At 35.2% G+C, this 17,430-nt stretch overlaps 1 protein-coding gene across 2 annotated transcripts in view; it reads right to left on the reverse strand.

The window, feature by feature from the left end:
- ASAH2 (N-acylsphingosine amidohydrolase 2) overlaps positions 1 to 17,430 on the reverse strand; it is a 61,866-nt gene that overhangs the window by 12,843 nt on the left and 31,593 nt on the right. For both annotated transcript variants that reach the window (XM_081268116.1, XM_081268115.1), the window contains exons 8-15: positions 15,970 to 16,095; positions 10,962 to 11,048; positions 8,645 to 8,749; positions 8,441 to 8,522; positions 5,346 to 5,461; positions 4,187 to 4,281; positions 2,540 to 2,579; positions 1,519 to 1,614 (exon numbers count right to left, since the gene is read on the reverse strand). In XM_081268116.1, the coding sequence (XP_081124242.1) occupies positions 1,519 to 1,614; positions 2,540 to 2,579; positions 4,187 to 4,281; positions 5,346 to 5,461; positions 8,441 to 8,522; positions 8,645 to 8,749; positions 10,962 to 11,048; positions 15,970 to 16,095 (747 nt within the window). The remainder of the gene's footprint in view (positions 1 to 1,518; positions 1,615 to 2,539; positions 2,580 to 4,186; positions 4,282 to 5,345; positions 5,462 to 8,440; positions 8,523 to 8,644; positions 8,750 to 10,961; positions 11,049 to 15,969; positions 16,096 to 17,430) is intronic.

A 17,430-nucleotide genomic window follows, 5' to 3' on the forward strand; every position in this document is an offset into this window, starting at 1 on the left:
ATGACTTCATAGTAATCCTTGCAGGTCCACATCTCCTGGACCAGGAGACAAGCTAGTAGGGGTTCCCAACTTTGTGCCATAGACTCCTTTGGCAGACTGTTGAATCTATGGGCCACTCTTAGAATAGTGATTTTAAAATAAAATAACATGAGATTGACAAAGGAAATGAATTAGATTAAAATGCATTTATTTAACTATAATAACCAATTTTGCTACCCAGTATGCTTTGTTATGCTATTGAAACACAAGATCTAATAGCTACTACTCTGCTTTTACAATAGAGAAAGGAATAAAAGATATTTCCAGATCTGCAATCATTTTATGTCATATTAAAAGATCTGTGATTACTATTGGTAACAAAAACAGAGGTATTTGCTAATATTATTGTTGTTTATTATATGCAGTCTTAATAATGGTGAAAAAAGAATGTAATCATCCCTCTCCCAGTTTGCCTAGTTAAGAACCCGTATTCAACAATGCCATCGTTTGGATCTGGAATGTCCTCCAAAGCTCCATGTGGTAAAGCAGTAGTCTCTATCAAGGTGCTCTTGGGAGATAGTAGAACCTTTCAGAGGCTAGACCTAGTAGGAGGTCTTGTGGTCATTGCAAGCATGCCCCGGAAGTGGACAGTGGGACCCCAGCTTTTCCTCTCTCATTTTTGCTTCCTGGCCATGAGGTGAATGACTTTGCTCCACCACACACTCTTGCCATTGCCCTTCAGCATCCCTACCAAAGATATAAAAGCAGGGGGTCCACCCAGTCACAGACTATGAGATTATCTCAGGTGTTTTATAGTTTCAGAAAGTTGAAAGGCATAAACAGGATTTTTACAAGTCAGGGACCTTCAGCAAAGCCAACGGAGGGCCACAGAGTAGATTTCACTTCTGGTATCACCATGTGCATCTGTGTGGATTACCATGATATAAGCAGCAGGTATATATTAGAAATCATCGGTTGTGGAACTCTTGACTGTTTTAATGTGTTTACTATAACTAAAAAGTACTTGGGCCGCTTTCTGGACTATGTGTAAACCAAGAAGCAACACTAGAGACCAGCTCCCCTAAACTGTCTGGGACCTTGCTTCTTAATCTTCATTGCAAATATAATAATACCCTACTTTAGGACATACTTCACAGATTACTTAGATTACATTTGCAAAGTGCCTAACTAGTAACTAAGTAGCTGCTGTCAGTGACGGTTTTCCCAGGTTCTGCAGAGGCTTACAGAACAAAATGCACTATGGATAGCTATTTTTAAGCTTATTCCCAGTAACCCTGACAAAGTCATTTTTTCTAGGTAAGGTGTAAGTCAGTGAGATTAGAATTCTGACCTGAACTTGGAAATGATGAACCTGGAACTCCAAAATACAACCTCTGGCTGATCATTAGCTTATATTCCCCACCTAAAACAAAATCATCCCTCAGAAACATGATAGCAGAAGTTTAGGAAGTGTACATAGGACACAATAGTCTTGGCCAGAATGTAATTCATGTAAGTGATGAGAACTTTTTACTTTACCTGGTATTCTTCATAAGTGGTAATATAATGTGAATAAACATTGCACAGACCCGAAATAATAATAGTCATATTCTTCATTCCATAAGATGCAAATTCCTAGGAGGAAAAAGTAGAGTCCAGTAAAATTATTCTCCATCTTAAAGTTATTATCATCTCAGACTAATGGCTCCAGAATGGTGATCATTATGGTGACAAGGGTAGGTGGTGCCAGTGTGGGTGCTGGTGTGGATGTGATTGATGATGGTAGTGGTATCATAGGTAAAGACTATTTTATATAGAACTGAATGTGCAATCACTTATGTGAATTTCTATTGTAAGGTGTGTCTCTTAACAACACTCTTCTCAGAAATGAGCAAAACTGCCAAGGAATGCAGAAGTATCAGAGTCCTTGATGAAAAATTAGCAACATAACTCTGCACTATAGTTGGGTATGTCAATGAACCTCTGGACATCTTAACGATCACATTTGCAGATGTAAAGTCTAGTTATTACTAAAATAAATCAATATCCTAAAATTTTTTTAAAAAAAAATCAATATCCTAAAAGATATAATGAATGGATGGGATGGATGGCTAACCTGATAGTTATTTAAAGTTCCAAGTAACAACACATCTGTTTCTATGTCATTTTATATGCTATTTATAATAGTTTCCAAATATAAAGGAAACCACAAATATAGATTAAAAAACAGAATGCCCAAAATGTAATAAATTTTATTTATACCATTTATAAAGTTTAAAATAGTAAGTTTAGGGATTATTTACTATTTAATCCATATAACTATTATCAACTTTTACATTATTTAAACATAAATACATATAAAATATGTATTTAACTGGATAATAATTCCCTTATATTTTTAAAGTCTGGTTCTTACACCATCCATATTAATCTCTAGCCATTAATTTCAAGAAGTATAACATTCTAGCCATCAGAAAAAAATATAATTTAAAAGACCTAGGGAATTCTTTCCTCTTCACCAAATATGAACATCTGGAATTTTATTTCATATTTAACTTACTGCTTGAACTGCCTCTCGAAGTCTTCTTCCAGACATGGTCCTAAGTCAAGAAAACAGAATTATGTAAACGTTCTCCTATTCAGAATGTGTACAAAGTGTACAGAGAGACTTCTAGTAAAAATTTTAAAATGCCCTGGCTCAGATCATATAACAGTAAAGTATGCAGGAATTCAATGATGCTACGAAGCCAAATTTGAGGGGGTTTTCCTGTACTGTCCTATCTTCAACAGAAATTCAAACTGACAACAGTCAGTTTGACACCAGGGGAGTACAGAATCGGTGAATATCAACAGCAAAAGATCTTCATCATTTTCTACTCATTGATTCAACAAAATACACCAAATGTAATCCATGTAAATAAAAGCAAAAGCAGGGAGAAAGGGTACTACTACTATTCCTGCCTATAAAGAACTTGCCATTTGATTCAGATGGTGAATTCTTCAATGAAACATTGAGTACCTACCACAAATACAGCCCACTTCTTGGTGCTAATATTTCAGGAGTACAATGTTTACATTCCCCGGAGGAGAGAAGGTCAATAAGTAAATAAAAATGTGAGGTGACATAAGTGCTCTAGATAATAAAGCAGGGTAAAAATGAAAAGGAAGCTTGGTGGTCATGTGGGGACAATGGCAGTGATGCTGGTGTTGATGCAGGAGTTGAGGTGACAGTGGTGGCAGTAACTGTGGATAAAGACTATTTCATATAGTTTGAGCACGACTGACATCCCTGTTAGAGATTTAAGCAAAGGCTTGAAAGAATAAAGGATCAGGCCATGAAAATAACTGGAGGGAATGTGTTGTAGGCAGAAGAAACCATAATTTTAAAGGTTTGAATCAAGACCATCTTTAGTGAGTCAAGGAAGTGCTTGTATAGGACCCTCCATACAGAACACTTTGCCAATACAGACACACAGGGTGGCTGAAGCAGGGGTGAGCAAGGAAACAGTGGTAAGAAATCCCATCAAAGAGCCTGCAGAGGAACTTGGAGAATATTGTAAAGGTTTGATGATTTGTCTGGAATGAAACAGGAAGCTATTGGAAGGTTCTTATGTCCTGAAGAGAATATAGAGGAGTAAGTGAATTGAGCAGAACAAATAGGGGGTTATTGAAGTAGTCTGAGTGGGAGATAGTAGTAGCCCAGAGGGAAATGATAGAAAGGGTTGTATAGAATGCACAGAATTTATTGAAGGATTCAAAGAGAAAAAGAAAATTCAGAGATGGGCTCTGAGACATAAGGTCTGAGCAACTGGGTTTGCAAAAAGTGCCACTTACTGAGATAGGAAAGATTATATAGGAAATAGGTCTAAAGCATTCTTACATGTTTTTAACACCTACATTGATTGCTTCAAGTACTGTATTTTCATATTATTTCAAGGTTTTGTACTGACCCAATAATGCAGGAGGTTACTTTACTTTAGAAATGATAAGTTCATACATTTTTATGATTATTTCAGGTGAACCACCACTAATAGGCACAGATTTATTCTTCAGATGCCCCACCAAAAGCAGGTAGAAATATTTGTCACTGTTGCCAAACACAGTTGAGAATGATATCAAGAGATTAATACAGAACTGTCTTCCCATAGGAATTAATTCCAACAGAAACACACAATAAACACATTTCTAACTAAATAAAAAGACTTACGTAAACTCCCCAGGGATAGCAGTTATAGCCAAGGACCCAAGAGTAATAATCTGAACATCAACAATATCTGGATGCCAAGGATGAGGTTTTGATAGCTGAGAATCCAAAACAAACAAACAAAAAAAAAACATGTTAGGTATATTATTCTTTCTATGGTCAAAAGACGGATGGTCAGAAAATTTCCTTTACTATAGTGTTTCAATGTTTCAAGTGAGTTTTGGATTTTTATCCCATCATAGAATTATTTTCAATTTATGATGTAGTATGAGATATATTACATGGGTATTTATGTCCTGATCATAATGTAAGAATCTCAAATGCTAACGCTACAGTAACCTGGACTTAACAATGAAGTTTTTGGTAGATGTGTCATTATGAAATCATAGTGTCCCACAAATATACTAGGGTATTGTGAGTGACTGTCATAAACCCATGAATGGAGAATGCCATTTGTTGGTAGTTGGATGTGACAATCTCTCTTCACTGTAATAGCACTTCAAGTTTACAGTTCCTAAGTCTTGCATTTTATTTTCCAAGAGTTTGACAAGAGAAGCTACCCTTTTTTCAAATACATATTAGTGTATAGTCTATCATTCCATTTCCACCTTTCCTCCCTCCTCTCTAAGAATTTTAATTGATTAGAAAAAAATCTGTTTTAAAGAATATTTCCACCTTGATAATCCATGTTTCTATGAATACTAGAACAGTCTTTTCATATTTAGAATGTAAAAAATATATGTTCCAAAAGAGTGTTAAAAGATACTTGCTTTTAGTTAATAGTGTTGTCTGAAGTGTGAAATAACTGGGATGTGGACATGTCCTTTTGTTTGACCTAGATAATTTCCTCTACCGAGAATTCTGTGCAGACTGGCTTCCTGGAGCCAACACAAATGAATAAGATAAGTGTTAATCTTATTCTTTCTGTCCACTGTCCTTTTTCATTTATTTACCATGAGTGCAATAAGGTAACTCAGTATATTTAATATCGTGACCTGAGGTCCTCAGAATTACAGCATTCATATTTTAATATCAAAATTTTATGTGTGAAATCTAAATGTTATCTCCTATGTCAGTAGATATTTGTTATTTGTTATCTGACAATTCATAAATCTAAAAATAACAAAATATGAATTTCACTATTATAATCAAAAAGTATTACCTCTCCAGTGTGAAGAAGGACTGGCTTTGGTTTATGGCATTCTTTAATTTCTTCCGATGGCTTGCCGAAGAGCTGGTCCCGAATGGTGTCCCAAAACGGATCCCCTTCTGTTTTCCCTATTAGAAATATTCTGATTAATATGATCCCTTAACTAACCCTCTGAAAAAAAGCCATTATATAGATTTGGTTATTCAATTATTTCTGGCAGTCTGAGTATCAGAAAAGTCAAACCCCCTGTCCATCATATAATGAGCCATTAGTTAGATCCTGAATTTAAACTAGAGAATAAAGGAATATATTTTGTTAAAAACCCTCAAATTTTTGAGTATATTAACCTTGCTTATTTGTGTTGTAAATAAAAACAATTTGATACAATCAATGGTAGAGCAGTGAACTAAATCATCTCTTTCCTATTTTAAAAAATAAAAATGACTACCCAACTTACAATACCAGTTGTCTGATGTATGGTCTCTGAAAGAATCTCTCTTGAATCCCCAAACATCTAACACACATACACACACACACACACACACACACACACATACAGACACACACACCATAAAACTTAAAAATGAGAAAAAAAATTAATAGACATTTCTCCAAGGAAGATGTAAAAATGAGCAAGTACATGAAAAGGTGCAAATCAAAAGCACAATGAGATAACATCCCATACCCACTAAACAAGGTGAAATCAGTAAGTCAGAAAACAAGTACTGGCCAAGATGTAGAAAAGTTAGAATTCTATACACTGCTAGAATAAATGTAAAACAATATACTGGCTCAAATAAAATCAGAAATAAATGTAAAACAATGCAACCAATTTAGATGTAATCTGGCAGCTTCTCATATATTAAATATAAAGTTATTGTATAATTCAGAAATTTCACTCCTACATATGTATCCGAGAAGGAAAAATGAAAACATATACCCACACAAAAACTTGTATGTGAATTTTCATTGAAGCATTATTCATAATAGCCAAAAATTGGAACAACCCAATTTTCCATCAATTGATCAATGTACAAATATCTGGCACATTGACATAGTGGAGTATCATTTAGCCATAAAAAGGGATGAAGTACATGCTACAACATAGATGAACCTTGAAAACACAATGCTACATGAAAGAAGTCATGAAAAAGTGTTGTATTATGTAATCCCATTTATATGAAATAGGAAAATACAGAGACAGAAAGATCAGTGGTTGTTTAGGTATGGGGAAGATGGGGGTGAGACAGTAGGATCGCTGAAGTGTGCAGTTTGTTCTGAGGTGATGAAAATGTTCTAAAATTGGGTGAGGATGTGGCTTGGTGGGAGAAAGCTTGTCTAGCAAATACAAGGCCCTGGTTTTAACCCCTAGTACCACAAACAAACTAAAGAAAATATTCTAAAATCGACTATGGTGATGGGTGTATATATTTGTGAATATATTAAGAATCATTGAATTGTATACTTTAAATGGATGAATTGTATGGCATGTGAATCATCTCTCAATAAGTCTGTTATTTAAAAACTAATTTTAGTAAAATATTAAATCAAATGGATGAATGATTCCCAGGAAATAAGATGTCAAGAATGTCAAGTCTAAACTATATTAACTAATTTTTTTTAATTAATGGAGATATATGTGTGTGTGTGTATATATATATATATATATATATATATATGATGTATGTGTGTCTGTGTATAAGAGAAAAATGAAATAAGCCACAATGTTGTGTGTAGGTAATACACTACAATATTTTCCATTTTATTGCCTTTACGATGCATATTATTATACTGATAGCCTAGATAAAATTGGAAGAGCTAAAATAATATTTCATAAATTTTTGGAACTCAAAGGTAGATCAGTAGAGTAGAAGAAAGAGACCAGAGGAAGGGAGGAAGATAGGGAGATGGGCAAATACTGGAGAATGATATTAACCAAATCATAATGTTATATTTTGTCCATTGTACAAATATGAAACAATGAATCCCACTATTATGTACAACCATAATGCACCAATAAAAATAGATAATAAAAAAATAAAGACCTGCAAAAAACAAATTTAAATATTTTAGTATAGGAAGAGGACCTGAGACCATATGCTTTGGGCTTCTAAAAGGCCTCTGTTGTGAGGCATACTGGTTGCAATAAAATCAGGGAAACACTAAAATAAAATATGGAAGAACCAATTCACATTGTGGAAAGTTCACATGGTTGAATGACAATTCCCCTCCAGACTCTCTTACTTCTTTCCCAGCCTCGCCCCAATTAAAAATTTTTCCTGTGCACTCACTCCCAGGTTTATTGCAGCACTATTCATAATAGCAAAGATACAGAATCAAACAAGAGTCCACCAAGAGACGAATGAATAAAGAATGTGATACATATACACAATGGAGTACTCTTCAGCAATACAAAAGAATGAAATCCTGTCATTTGCAGCAACATGGATAGACCTGGACATAATAATGTTAAGCAGGATAAGCAGGCACAGAAAGATAAACACCACATGATTTCACTCATCTGTGGGATTTTAAAAAGCTGAGCTTAGAGGTTACTGGAGGTTGCAGTGGTTACTGGAGGCCATGGCAGGAGGGAGGTATGGAGATATGGAAAGACTGCCTCACAGGTCCAAGGTCACAGCCTGATAGGAGAAAATACTCCTAATGCACTATTACACAGAAGAGTGATCACAACATCGTAGTGTATAATTCAAATAACTAGAAAACCACAAGACTGGGATCCCAATTAGAATAAGATATGCTCCATGTTTGTATAAATATGTCAAAATATACTGACTCTACTGTCCTGTATATCTAAAAAGAACAAATAAAAAATAAAATTAAAAGAATAACTAAAAGATTCTGAATGTTGCCATCCCAAAGAAATGACATTTGTTTGAGATGGTGGATGACCTAAGTATCCTGAATTGATGAATATACAATATATCAATGCACTAAAACAAAAAATAGCATATGTACTGGCTCCTATTAAACCTTATTAGCAAAGATACAGAATCAAACAAGATAGCAAAGCTGTGTGGTTTATCCCAAGCCCCACACATAAGCCTCAGAACCTGGAACACAGATTTTGTCCACCTTCACCTCACCCTGTGTAATATTGAGGCCTCCAACTCCATCAATTGTGCCTGCCGCAAAACTGTAGCCCAATGCTGGTTTACATGTCTTTGCCTAAAGGAAAGTTTTCAAAAAAGAAAGAAAGAAAGAAATTGAAGTTAAGCTGCAAGTAAATAATTATATCACCCTAGTCCTTTGCCCTTGTGGCATCGTCAGTGTGAGTCAGCGATACTTACTGTGTGTGTGGAATTGAGCCAGACGGTCACATCTGTCATATTCACCCACTGGTGAGCTGAAGCCAGTGGTCCAGTCACCTCCTGGGAGGCAGAGGCATACAGTTCCTAGAAAACCCACACAGCTTACTGTCCCAAGCCAAACAACAAAGGTGAATGGTTCCAACAGAACCCAGTAAGCACCAATTTGGAAAAGCATCTCTCACCCATGAGTTACTTTTGTTTTGCTGTATGCTTAGAAATAGCCACTACCCGGGTGGTTCTGTCAAACTGAATTGCTTCCCAGAAGCTTAAAAGCTCCAAGATGGTGGACCTGTGTGTACTCCTCACAAATACAAAATTCTAGTGATACAGGCTGTGGCACTAAAGGCCCCAATCTCCTTTGAAAGGCAGTCAAGAAAATTTAAGATTAGGACTAGATGGGCCCAAATACTTTCTTTGCTGGAATGAGAATGTATCCTCCTCAGGCTGTATCCTTGTGGGGTCATCCTTATCAGGATCCTCAGGTCCTCCAGGAGTTCAGGTGACAAGTGGTGGCTTGAAAGACCCCAAGTCCCACTTAATTTACAACAATTCCGCCACCCACATTCTACCCTCTGGTGATTTTGTTTTGTTTTGTTTTTTAATATGGTCAATGCAGCATGCTTTTACAGTCATGGGAAGTATAAGTCAAAACGTATTTGGAAATGTTTGTGTCTATTCATTTGTATTCTACAATACAAGCAAATCCTGCTTCAGCACAAGTTCCCTGTTCTTGTACCTAGACATTTCCACTCTGTCCCACCCCTTTCCAACAGCCACAGGTGAGCTTTCAGGTAAGTGCTTGGGAGTACTGCTGCAGCCTGCCTCTCCTAATCAAGAGGCAAGTTGTGCCTTGCTGAGAAGAGAATCTAGAATGTGGGCCAAATCTCTATGGCTCCCAGGCCCAGGATGGTAACAAAATTTCTGACACCAAAGTGTGTCGGGGCACACCCCCTAAATAGAATATGTTAATTTAGAATAATCCACTGATAATTCCACAGTGATTAAAAAGAAACTGCAGCAATTAAACTGGCTGCTGCTACCAATTTTGTGTGTGATGTTTTTTTTTAAGATGCTTTTGTTCTTTCTTAATTGCTCCTGAAACATTTTAGAACTCTGGGAATGAAAAATTTACACACACCAACATGTGCGCCTGCAGGAGCATGCACACACCCAAAAGTATGAATAAGCTATCAAAACAATAGGGCATTATGTAAAATTGTGGATGTGTAACCGACGTGATTCTGCAATCTGCATTTGGGGTAAAATTGGGGGTTCATAACCCACTTCAATCTAATGTATGAAATATGATATGTCAAGAGCTTTGTAATGTTGTGAACAACCAATAAAAAAAAAAAAAGAAAAAAAATGGCCTTCATTCTCTTTATTGGGTCCACGTCCGTTGAGGGGTTATCCTTTCTTCTTTCCTCAGAAAGCTATCTCCATAGAAACTGATTCAAAACATGGGGACAAAAAGGATGATAAAATTCAGGAGAGGGAGGAGGATAAAATAATGCATAGTATTCTGCTACCTTTCCTAACAGTCACTAATATGCCATTAGGTAAAAATGTGAGTGTGTAACCGATGTGATTCTGCAATTTGTATTTGGGGTAAAAATGGGAGTTCATAACCCAACTGAGTCAAATGTATAAAAGATGATATGTCATGAGCTTTGTAATGTTTTCAACAACCAATAAAAAAAAGAAAAAATAATAATGCAGAGTAATCTCACTTCAGACCAGATTCTGTTCTTCATCATGAAGTGTTTAAAATATAAAGAAAGAAAAAAAGTAAAGATGGCATATGCCTTTGCTCTATCAAGGAAGAGGAGGAACTAATTGGAATCCAAACTGTAAGAGCTGTGCCACTCAGCTTTGTCACCAAAGGACAAGTTCAGAAATGGTAGCATGACTTTGGGCAGGCAAAGACTTGAAAGATTTCCGAGAATTTAAATGGGGCTGGTCCTATGTGAATACAGAGTAATTGAAAAGCTTACAATCAATCTATCTCCTCTGTCTGAGGCAAGCACTCTAGCTTTCGAAATATTCTGAAATAAAATGTTTTCCTGATTAATTGGTTTTAGATGTACTTCCTATAAAACATCTGACCCAATCAGGCAGAGACAGTTCCTGTGTGGTGCATGAAGACAACCTTCCAAACTGACATCTTCCAGACTTCCTGGCGCAGCCAGAGTTCTTGCTGTCTTCCTTGTGATTATCGAACTCCTAATAAATAATGTCAGTGGACTTAAAAGAACAATTCTAAATGCAGACACAAGGAGCTGGGCCCATGGCTTACCTTTGCTCTCTGGTAAATAGTCCGCCCAATAATTTGTGTGCTTTCAATCATATCTCGTCCGGGTCCCTTAGCAATGCACATTCCGGGCTGGAACAACATGAGAAAAGATGCATCCTTAATGAAATGAGTGATTATTCTAAGGAATGGAAAATTATCACCAAATCTAAGCAAAATAGATGGTTTAAGCTATATTCTAGCATTTCTTTTTAGATAGTCTCTCAAATTATAGACTTAGAAAAAAACAAAATCAAACATGGAATTGGAGCAGTGAATGTTTTTAGGAAGTATCTATTCCAGCAACTTAGTTTTAAAAATTAGGAAATTGAGGTTTGTGTGGGTTGAAAGACTTGTTGCAGATTATACAGATAGCTAACACTTAGGCTAAGGTGGGAAATCACATCTTTCCCTTTGTTGCACAAGTTTCTCTTTGTTCATTGTTTCCTAGGACTCTTGTCTATGATCATCTTAAACTAAAATCATATTTTAGAAAAACTACTGGCCTTCTGGATAAAAAATAACTAAATCTAACTCTATACCATATATTTTTTAAAATTTTCCTACATTTTTTATTGGTGTATTATAATTGTACATAATAATGAGACTTGTTTTTACGTGTTTGTACACGCACAAAATGTAACAATATAATTTGGCCAATTTCATTCCCCAGCATTTACCCCTCCCTTCCCACCTCCCACCTCTTGGTTTCTTTCCTCTACTGATCTTTCTTTGATTTCCATGAGATCTGCCCCCAACTTTCTTTTCCTTTTTCCTCTGTAGTTCCCACAAATGAGAGAAAACGTACATCCCTAGACCTTCTGACTTTGACTCATTTTGCTTAACATAATGGTTTCTACTTCCATCCATTTTCCTGCAAATGGCATGTTTTTGTTTTTCTTTGTAGCTGAATAAAACTCCATTGTGTATATATACCATATTTTCTTGTCCATTCATCTGTTGTTGGACACCGAGGTTGGTTTCATAGTTTGGCTACTGAGAACTCGGCTATAGATATGGGTATGTATGTATCACTATAGTACAATGCTTTTAATTCTTCAGGAGAAATTCTGAGAAGTGGTATAGCTGCGTCATATAGTGGATCCATTCCTAGCCTTTGAGGAGCCTCCAGACTGACTACCCGTAGTGGTGGTACTAATTTGAAATCCCATCAATGGTGCAAAAGTGTTCCTTTGTCTCCACATCCTCTCCAGCATTTATTATTACTTGTCTTCTTGATGACTAACATGCTGACTAGCAGGAGATGAAATTTTAGTGTAGTTTTGATTTTCATTTCCCTAATTGCTAATGATGTTGAACATTTTTTCATATTTTTGTTAGCCATTTGTATTTCTTCTTTTAAGAAGTATTGTTTTAATTCATTTGTGCATTTATTAATTGGGTTATCTCATTTTTGGTGTAAAGTTTTTTGAGTTCTTTATATATTCTAGCTGTCAGAAGAGTAGCTAGCCAAGATTTTCTCCCATTCTGTAGGTTCTCTCTTCATTTTCCTAATGGTTTCCTTTGCTGTGCAGAAAGTTTTAAATTTATTTCCATCTCTAAGAAACTCATTGCTTGTGCCTAAATACTGAAGTGTTGATCCTACGTTTTATTCTAGGAGTTGGGTAGTTTCTGATCTAATTCCTAAGTCTTTGATCCATTTTAAGTTGATTTTTCTTCAGGGTGAGAGATAAAGTCTATACCCTATTTCTTATATCAGAAAATTTTGAGATTGAGCAGATACTTAAATAAAAATAAAATCTAGAAAATACTAAAGTATATATTATAAGGAAAATGTGGTATACATACAACGGAATATTAGTCAGAAAATAATCAAGTTATATATATACATATATATATATATATATATATATATATTTGAGTATATACTCTGAGAATATGGAAGAACCTTCAAAAACTAATAAAGAAAAGGTTTAGTAAATTTGATGACTTAAACAAATTATAAATGTTGTTTTGGGATGGGGGAATATAAGCAAAGCTAAAACACAACTGATAAACTGGAGAGAAAATTTATGCTGTTTGTGACAAATATATTAAGACTTTAGTATATTAGAAGCTTTAAAATATCAGTAAAAACAAAATGCTCCTCATAAATCTAAAGGGATAAAATCATCATACTAGATTCTTGCACTCCCATATTTACGCAGCACCATTCACAATAGGTAAGGTATGGAATCAACCAAGATGTCCATCAAAGGATGAATGGAAAAAGAAAATGTGGTATATACACAATGGAATATTAGTCATAAAATAATCAAATCCTATAATTTGCAGGAATGTGGAGGAAACTGGAGGTCATTCATTATGTTAAGTGAAATAATCCAACAAAGAAAGACAAAGACCACATGTTCTCACTCGTTTGTGGCAACTAAAAAGTCAGTCTCATAGAATGGAGACCAGGAAGGTTGGGGAGTAGGATAAGGGGCAGCAAAACACAGCTAGATTGAAGGAATTAGCTATTTTTTTCCCAAACACAGTGGGGTAATTATTGGTCTAAACAATTTATGATATATTTCAAGTAACCATAAGAATACAAAATTCCCAACACATAAAAACGATGAATGTGGAAATGGAAGTGCTTATTACCCTGACGGATTATTGCACATTTTATACATGTACTGACATCATAATATACTCTATGAAAATGTAAAAATATTATGTCTCGCTGGGCATGGTGATTCACACCTGTAATCCCAGCAGCTGGGGAGGCTGAGGCAGGAGGATTGCAAGTTCAAAGCCAGCCCCAGCAGAAGTAAGACGCCAAGCAACTCAGTGAGACTCTGTCTCTAAATAAAATACAAAATAGGGCTGGAGATGTGGCTCAGTGGTCGAGTGCCCCTGAGTTTTATCCCCAGTTGAAAAAAATATATATGTCTCAATTTTTAGAAAAAGAAAAAGAAAATATACCCTTATAAATACCTTTTCATTCATCCATATTGAGTTGATTTCTCTTACTTGAAGTAAAAAATATCCTAGTGAATACACCATGGAATACATATGAAATAAGTAATTCCCATACACACACAAAAATATGAATGGCCCTTGAATTTTAAAATATGTTTAACCTCATAAATAATGAAATGGAAATGTAAACTACAAAGAGATAACTCTGCATACTATATTGGCAAAGATTACAAGACCTTTGGTGAGGGTTTGGGGACTCAGCACTCATACATGGTTGGTGGAAAATCATGGAGGGAGCAGTTGGACAATATGGAGCATGTGGTAGGTATACTGTTTCTTTGACAGCAAACTCACTTTTAAGAATTTGTCCTAAGCTGAGATTCATGTACCTGTGAAAACAAGTATGAAAAGGAGGGTGATGTTTATATGAAGAGAAAAAAAAAAGAAGAAGCATCTGTGCAGGAAGGGAAGAGGGAAGAAAAAACCCATCAGTAAAGGGAGAGTGAACTACATTATAGAACTCAAAGCTATAAAGTCAGCTTAGCAGTGTTACTTAGAGCATATCATTTACAGCATATTTATTGAAAATAAAGAGGCTGGTCATAGAATATTATTAGAGCATGATTCCATGTATGTAAAATCATACATGCATTTGTCATGGAGAGATAAAAGGCTGTCTAGAAATTATTCCTGGATGTGAGGGAAGCCAATCCAACACTTGATCAGACAGAAAAAGAATTCAAGGGCGGGAGTGAGGGGCATAAAAGGTCCTGTAATTTTTTTATTACAGAAGTAAAATATGCTCCTTTTAGAAAAAAGTATAAATATGCATAAGTTGGAGAAGAATAACCACCCTAATAGTGCCAAAAAGAAAAACACTGTTAATGATTCAGAATATTTCATTTTGTCTTTTTTCTACAACACATTCGTTTTGAAAAACTGCAATTATACTAAATATGCACTATTAAATCCTGATTTTCTTACTCAACATTGAGTAGTCTTTTCCCACATTATTCAATATTTCAACAGATGACATTAAATTGATGCATAATAGTCTATAGCAAGCAAGTAAAACTTATTTAACTATTTTACTTACAAACTTTGGAATTTAACAAGTAATCTTAAAACTTATTATAAATTAATAATGTGTGAAAATTTTGCAAATGAAGAGTAGCAAAAAATAGTTTCTATATGAAAACAGTAGTACATAGTACAATTGCTAAAACGATATTGCTTATTGGGTATGGCTGACTAAAATAGAATAAATAGCCCCAAAATAGTGTATAAAACAAAGATAATATCACAGGTGAAATGTTTTGCAACATAAAGAATAAGAACCCAGAAATGAGCAACTGATGCTCTTGTCAAACATACAAGCAGATCCAAATGAACTCTGGAGGGAAGCAGTTAAATAAATGATGATATATAACTTTGTGGTCTTTCAAATTTTTCACACAGATCAGGATGCAGATGTAAAAAAGATTTCTAAAGCAAATTATGTTAAAAATTCAAGTCCTAGACCAATAAAAAATCCATAAATAAGTGAAAAATTTTTGTTTATGAATGCTTAAATAAACACATAAGGGAGAGTTGTAAGAATAATAAACTCTGAGAAGGAAAGGGGGTAAATAGAGACTTTCGATTTTTACTACTCTCTGTGTGTTCATGTTATTTGAATTTTTATGGCAAGTTTTTTATTGTGATATTAAAAGAAATAGAGACATTTTGATATTATATTTTTTAAAAACTATAGATTTATAATTAGTGAAAAATGTCACAGGAGGCAACTTTTGGTACAAACTTAAAACTTCAGAAATGCCAAAGCAAAATGTTTTAGACAGCCCAAATTTGAGGAAGGACACTTAATCTCTGACATTTAACTTAACAGTCAATCAAATGGATTCTATAACTTTATCCACTAAAACTTTAGTGAGTTTGGACAGGTGCTTTAAAAAAAAGAGTAAGCACTTGAGCTAAACAGGCCAGTGTACCCCTAAGAACAACATATTTGTAAATTAATGATGAATGTTTAAATATGAAGTGCACATGAAATGTAGAAACAAAGATTTCATGAGCCCTAATTACTTACCCCACCAATAGGACAGGTACTATAAGCATTTTCACAAGACTCTCCTGTATTGAGGCAATGCGGGCCAAGAATGTTGGAGGACACATCTCCTAGGTTTGATGAAGCAAAGGCTGCTACAAATGGTCCCTGCAGAAAAAATACTCCATTATCTTTTATTCTTTCTTACTTCCTATAATGACTTCCATTAAAGATGCATTCAATCTACTCTAGTAAACTATTCAAAATCATTTGCTGACAATAAAAAGAGAATGTATAATATTGTGAGGTCATTTTTCACTTCTGAAAATATTCACATTGCAGTCAGTATACATATTACTACTGAAAATATTCCAGTTATCACAGAGTCATTGCAAGGAGGATTGAGTTTCAAATTTATGCCTCAAATAGAAATATTGAGACAAGAAAAACACAGTAACAACAATGAAATGTGGACCTATCAATCCAGTGTCTAGTGTTTTATCTGGAGCTCAGGGATGCATTTACCCTTTTTAAAAATGTTGTATTGGCAAAAAAGCAAAGAGCAACTGCAGATTTCTCTATTGTAAAACTGAACCAAAACATACCATCCAGTATCCAGACTTGCCCTCTGTGAATCCTGCCTCTAATCAGCCTTAACCCAACTGGTCTACCATTCCACATCCTTAAATGTTAATTTTTTCTTAGAGAAAGTGATAATTAAGCATCGGAAATCACATGCCTTTTTTGATACTCAAAGGACAATTTATGTCCAAGTGCCTAACACTCAGGCAATGATTATAAATGGGAACCTCTTTTCGTTTCCCTAAAACGGATGCTAAAATAAGAAAAGAGTTTTCCAATAAATGAGATAAAACATCAGACTGAATGCTAGTGGGGTTACTGTATTTATAACAGAACATTCATTCTACCTGAAGTCCCAGGAATCTATTCCATTCTATATTCCTCTACATTTGGTGTTTGTATGCCGTGGTAAGGTAGAACAGGGTCTCTCCTCCCACTTTGTAGTTACTAATTTGCCCACAGATGAAGAGGTCCTGCAGTACATGGATTGGTTTCATGGCGCCTTCAAGTCTGATCTGCTCACTGAGTGAGTTCCAAAGCTACTAAACAAGTCTGACGGATTACAGTTGTCTCTAACCTGTCTCTAGGCCTCCTTTTAGGAAAATGAAAGGAATACCATTCGGAGGAAAGTCTGGACCGGTGAAAGGGACTTATCACCTATCCTTTTTCAGGATTCTTTCACCATTAATAAGGTGCTTAATACTTTTATGGCTCTGAAAACAAAGTTAACATCAACATAGCTTATCATGTTTCCACCTAGGTCAAAAACTATTACACAGGGGCTGGGGTTGTGGCTCAGTGGTAGAGCACTCACCTAGCAAGGGTGAGGCACTGGGTTCAATCCTCAACACTCATTATAAAATGAAGGTATTGTGTCCATCTGCAACTTTAAAAAAATTCTTTAAAAAAGCTATTATGTAT

This window comes from Spermophilus citellus (assembly GCF_964194105.1).
Source record: "Spermophilus citellus genome assembly, chromosome: 15".
NCBI classification, from domain to species: domain Eukaryota; kingdom Metazoa; phylum Chordata; class Mammalia; order Rodentia; family Sciuridae; genus Spermophilus; species Spermophilus citellus.